The 5,098-nt window shown below is 31.7% G+C and overlaps 1 protein-coding gene across 1 annotated transcript; it reads right to left on the bottom strand.

Annotated features, from left to right (window-relative positions):
- Positions 1–2,054: 2,054 nt before the first annotated feature.
- On the bottom strand, positions 2,055–4,747 carry LOC139892515 (uncharacterized). The gene is made up of 5 exons (XM_071875621.1): positions 4,396–4,747; positions 3,735–3,771; positions 3,407–3,643; positions 3,253–3,300; positions 2,055–2,637 (listed from the first exon to the last, which is right to left on the bottom strand). Exons 1-5 carry the CDS (start codon positions 4,695–4,697, stop codon positions 2,125–2,127), a joined length of 1,137 nt encoding a protein of 378 aa, XP_071731722.1. The 5' UTR covers positions 4,698–4,747; the 3' UTR covers positions 2,055–2,124.
- Between the last annotated feature and the right edge of the window lie 351 nt (positions 4,748–5,098).

Raw genomic sequence — 5,098 nt, 5'->3', positions numbered from 1 at the left:
TGTAAAATGAAACTTATTATTTTAATTAAAAATTTTAATCAAACTTCACCCATATTTTCAGCGGGACATATCTTTCCGCTCGCCTTGCGTTAAATTTTTTCGAACCCACCGTTCAACTCAAAAAAATCTTACGAACACAACGGGACTAAGTATATACGCGAAACGGACACTTCTAAAAAAACGCTAAATACCTCGGATATATTCAATACATATACACACCTAGGTACTAACTACGTGTATCTAAAAACATCCGTAGCAAAACGTTTTTACTTCTATAAATACATAACGTTCCGTTAACTTTGAATACGCAACCCGAAAGGCCCTGCGGCATCGCGCTGGCCCAAATTATTAGTTATAAACATTTGAGCTTCCGAATTAAATAAATTATACATGATCAAAATAATTAAGACTTGCAATAGTTGCATTATCAAAATTTATTCCATCTTTTCCATGTCTACATGAAATCAATTTAAAACTAAATAAATATAATCAGCTTAGATGATGTAAAATATATATAAAGTTGGTATAATATTAATCATCAATATCATTAATATTGAGTACACTTTACACATATTTCAACCCCGAAAATTCCGTTAAAACTATACGACATTTTTAACCGTAATTTGCAATTTAAAGACATACTTTTCCTTCAATAAAATTTTATTGTTGTAACAAGTGTGTATATTTTGTAAAATCAAAACCTTACAAAATATACACACTTGTTACAACAATAAAATTTTATTGAAGGAAAAGTATGTCTTTAAATTGCGAATTACGTTTAAAAATGTCGTATAGTTGTATCAAGTGTGTATGTTTTGTAAGGTTTTGATGAGGTATTCAATGATGTGGCAACTTATTACTTATATAAGTAGCACGTAAGCAAAATTGGTGTCTAAGTATTAAAATGTATGACCTCATAATTCATATTCATATATTAATTGTAATATAGTTATGTATTATACTAGTACACATAAATCTTACAGTAGAATCATAGTAGGAGATCTTTTCAAAGGACACATAACTTCTGATACAATTTACCTTACCACGTACCTATTGTTCCATTTCTTCCTGATGCAGCTACAGGTATACCGAGACCACTCCAAGAGTCCAAAATACATCATATTGAAGTCGTGTGTTCCTTGAGAATGCTCACTATATGCCATTTGGATACTGATCAGACATGAACTAACTTAACAACAACCATGCAGCGAAATACTTGTCATTTACAGTAATAAAATCTACTCCAATTATATAATATATAAAATTAATTAATTCTCGCCATTTATAGAGCCGTCGTGAGTTTCATGATGGCCCATGGTGCTCCGAAATAAACAATCAAAAATAGCCCTTACTATATTTTGCATACAAACAACATTCCCTTGTATGAGGTTGTAACTTATTTAAACTAAGCGTTTATGTTTCTTTACCTTATATATATAAATAGTGTTACTAGCTACTCGAGTAGATTATAATAAATGACAGCGAAAATTATTTTATTGTTCAACTTCGATACAAATTTATGATGCCTCGGTCGATGTTTGATGCATGGGCCGTCACTCATGCAAGCCGTTACTAGGGTCGACCCTGACATTAAACATGAGATGTCTATATATAGATACAAAGAGGTAATCGAAGAGATATACAATAAATATTAGGGCAACTCAAACATCAAAATCTCTTAACAATGTCATATTTCCTTGGAATAAATATTTGAGCTTCCTAATTATTTGATGTAAAAAAGAATACTTTAACTTTTTAATGTGAAAAAACGAATAATGAACACAACATGAAAAGATCTTAATCTAAATGTATGTAACTAAAAATTGAATTGAACGCTGTAAAAAAATTTAAGGGTTGGGGCCGGATGAAATTGATGATACCCATCCCAAAATCGTTCCATACTACCCAAAAGTCAGTACCAAAACTATATAGGTGAAATTGTTCCAAATACAGAAAGTGTGCAACTATATGCTCTTAAAAAATTGTAATCGCAATGCAGCACAATTTGAGACGAGACTAACAAGTAACAACAATTTGAAACTCAACTAAACAAGTAACAACTTTTCAAAAATAAAAGTAGACAAATTTAACCCCGATCACCATTTTACAATCTTTACATAATAACTAGTTACGAATTCTTTCGATACAATCCACACTCATTCTGGGCCATTCAGATTTCGTATCAGTACTTATTCGAGGCTTTTCAATATACTCCACGTTACTCCTTCGTGATCTCTCCATATGTTCATAAGGTATTCTCAATTTTCCAATTTTGTCTTCAATTTGATCAAACTTTAACTCGTGTAGTTCACTAATGAAGTCCAAGTGTTCTTTTTTGTTCGTACTTTTTCGTGTAGCTTCGAAACAATCCGTACTCTTCCTCCTGCCGGAATGGTTGTGGTGGTGTGAAGTGGCGATGGAGGACTGGTCCACGCTTTTTCTTGAATTGTGGGTCCTACGCGATGAAAGCGGCTTTTCGATGTTGGAGATGAATTTCTTCAGGTGTTTGATGTATTCTGGATACAGTTCAAGGTTACAATGTTTTCCGCCTTTGATCCATAACGGGTCATATTTCTCTTCGCATAGTTCCCAGAGCGTTTTACCATGAGAACAATCGACAACCTCATCCGAAGTTCCCTGCAAATTTTCAACGTGATGATGGTCAAAGTCAAACCAAGAATGACAAAATGAAAGACAAAAATGAAAGCAATATGAGGAGTGTAGGACTCATGGACAAACTATGACTTTTTTGGTCAAATTTGGATTTATTTCACCTAAAACACTGATAGTGACATCCTAACAAATTCTTTAAGAGTTTTTTGACTACAGTAGTAATTAGCAACTTTGTTTATTTAGAGTGTTGACTTATTCCCTTTCATCCCTTAAATTGGATATATCATTTCAAACAATGATGCCTTCAAAAAATAAAAAAAAATAAAAAATGATTTCCAATAATTATGGAATTTCGAAATTTTCAGGATATGTCTATATTGCACTGTGAATAATTGTGAGATCCTTTTATATAGTGCGAGAAAAGATTAAGTTAGTACGTGGATTTAATCCCCATTGTTTAACTGACTCACAAAATGGTTAAAAAAGAAAAACAAGATGGTCAATCATGTGTGTAGACTGCTATAAATCCAATATTTATGTCAAATTTAAACTATTAAAGATTTTTATGGACAAATTAATCTTAAACTTCGTAACTAGAGAAAACAAAAAAGAAATTAAGAAAATCGGAGTGCTGCTTACATGGATGACGAGAACAGGACACTTCACAAACTGAATTTTATCAATGTTCTGCATATTACATTAGTAATAATAAATCAGATCATATGTGCAGTAAAACAATTAACAAGTCAAATTAATCTATCAATAAAATGAAATGAGACTAATGAATACATACCTTATAGATGTCGAACCAATATGTGTGCTTAACAGGATACATGACTCTCAGGCCCGATAATATGGGACTATGCAAAACAACAGCTCGTAATCGAGGTAACCGTGCTGCAAGATTCACGGTGGGCCCACTACCAACAGATTGACCATATAGAATGATATCCTCTTGCTTCATATTGTAACTCTCTTCCAAACACCTGTATACAGCTTCAATATCTGCATACGTGTTATGCTCACTTGGCTGCAAAAACATATAGCATACATTTAAGAATTTATACACGCTTGTATCTAAGACCATCAACACTTAAACAGAAGTTATATCATTTATGCACCTTGCCTGTCGACTGCCCGTATCCAGAGTAATCGTACCTACATAAACACACAACAAACATTTTTTACATTTATATAAGATATACAAATACAAAAAAGGAAGAATAAATAAATATGCAACGTCTATAAAGAATCACATATTCTAACATCACCAAATTCTTGAAAACTGCCATGTTAGAGATTTTGTTATACTAAACCAAGGTGTACATAGAGCTCAAATTTATAAACTTAGAACCATCATCTTCGGTATCATGCAGATTTTAATTTGACCAAATGTAACAACACTGATGTTATAACTTTCTTAGTTAATTCCTAAATTTGGTTCAACTCTCAAAATTTATCATGAATTTTGCTTAATTCATAGTACAAGATCAATTTCATAAAAAGATTGTTTTTTTTTCATATGGGAATTAATCCAAATTACGAACCCATCAATAAATACTTCATTTCAGGTCAAATTAAAAGGATTTTTTTTTTTAAAAAAAACTCAGGGCAAATTCTGCTTACTTAATTCTACACTACAAATTAAAAAGATCAAATCTTTTATGTGGGAACTAATCCCCAATCAAAACCCATCAACAGAAACTTGATACCAACTCAATATAACATATAAGATATAATATATAATATAAAATTAAATTAAAAAAGAAAGAAAATACTAACCCCATGAGATTAACTTTAAGATGAATACTTAAATCGATAAAAAGTTCATACATCTGACCAATATCAGCTGCATTCCCATGTGAATAAAGTATCGTACGAGTAGCCATCGGATACCTAACGTAAACCGCAACGATTTTATTCCCACGGCGAGTTTGAAGCTTCAAAACGTCGACGTTTTCACGATGTGGGAATCTATCTAATAGCATTAACCCACTTGATTGCTCAGTTATTAGTCTGTAAAACGGTGGATTTGGTGGGAAAAAGGCTAACTTTGCTGCCATTGATGATTTCACACCTCCCATACTGTGTGTGAAGTATAATAAATTTAGAAATTGGGTATTCGATTGATGTGAAATTGAAGAAATTGGGAGGGAGAATTGGGAGTGAAATGATGGTTACCGGTGAACAATCGACGGCCACAATATTATAGTATACGCGTACATGTATATGCGTATTAATCTATGTATATTATATTATATTATTTTTTTAATAATTTAGTTTATTTTATATGGGTTGTGAGTTGTGATGTTTAAAATTCAAGAAATCCAGAATCAAGAAACGTAAATAAAACAAAGGTACTATTCTAAAAGAAAACAATAAATAAAGGCACTGTATTCGTATAAACACTTCATGAAATACGAGTAATTTGTTTTTATTTTCTAACAAATATAAAAATATAAATAGAAATATCCGATCATAAAAA

Source organism: Rutidosis leptorrhynchoides, chromosome 2 (genome assembly GCF_046630445.1).
Source record: "Rutidosis leptorrhynchoides isolate AG116_Rl617_1_P2 chromosome 2, CSIRO_AGI_Rlap_v1, whole genome shotgun sequence".
Taxonomy (NCBI): Eukaryota; Viridiplantae; Streptophyta; class Magnoliopsida; order Asterales; family Asteraceae; genus Rutidosis; species Rutidosis leptorrhynchoides.
Note: the sequence above shows the minus strand (reverse complement) of the source record. Positions and strands in the feature narration are given on the sequence as shown.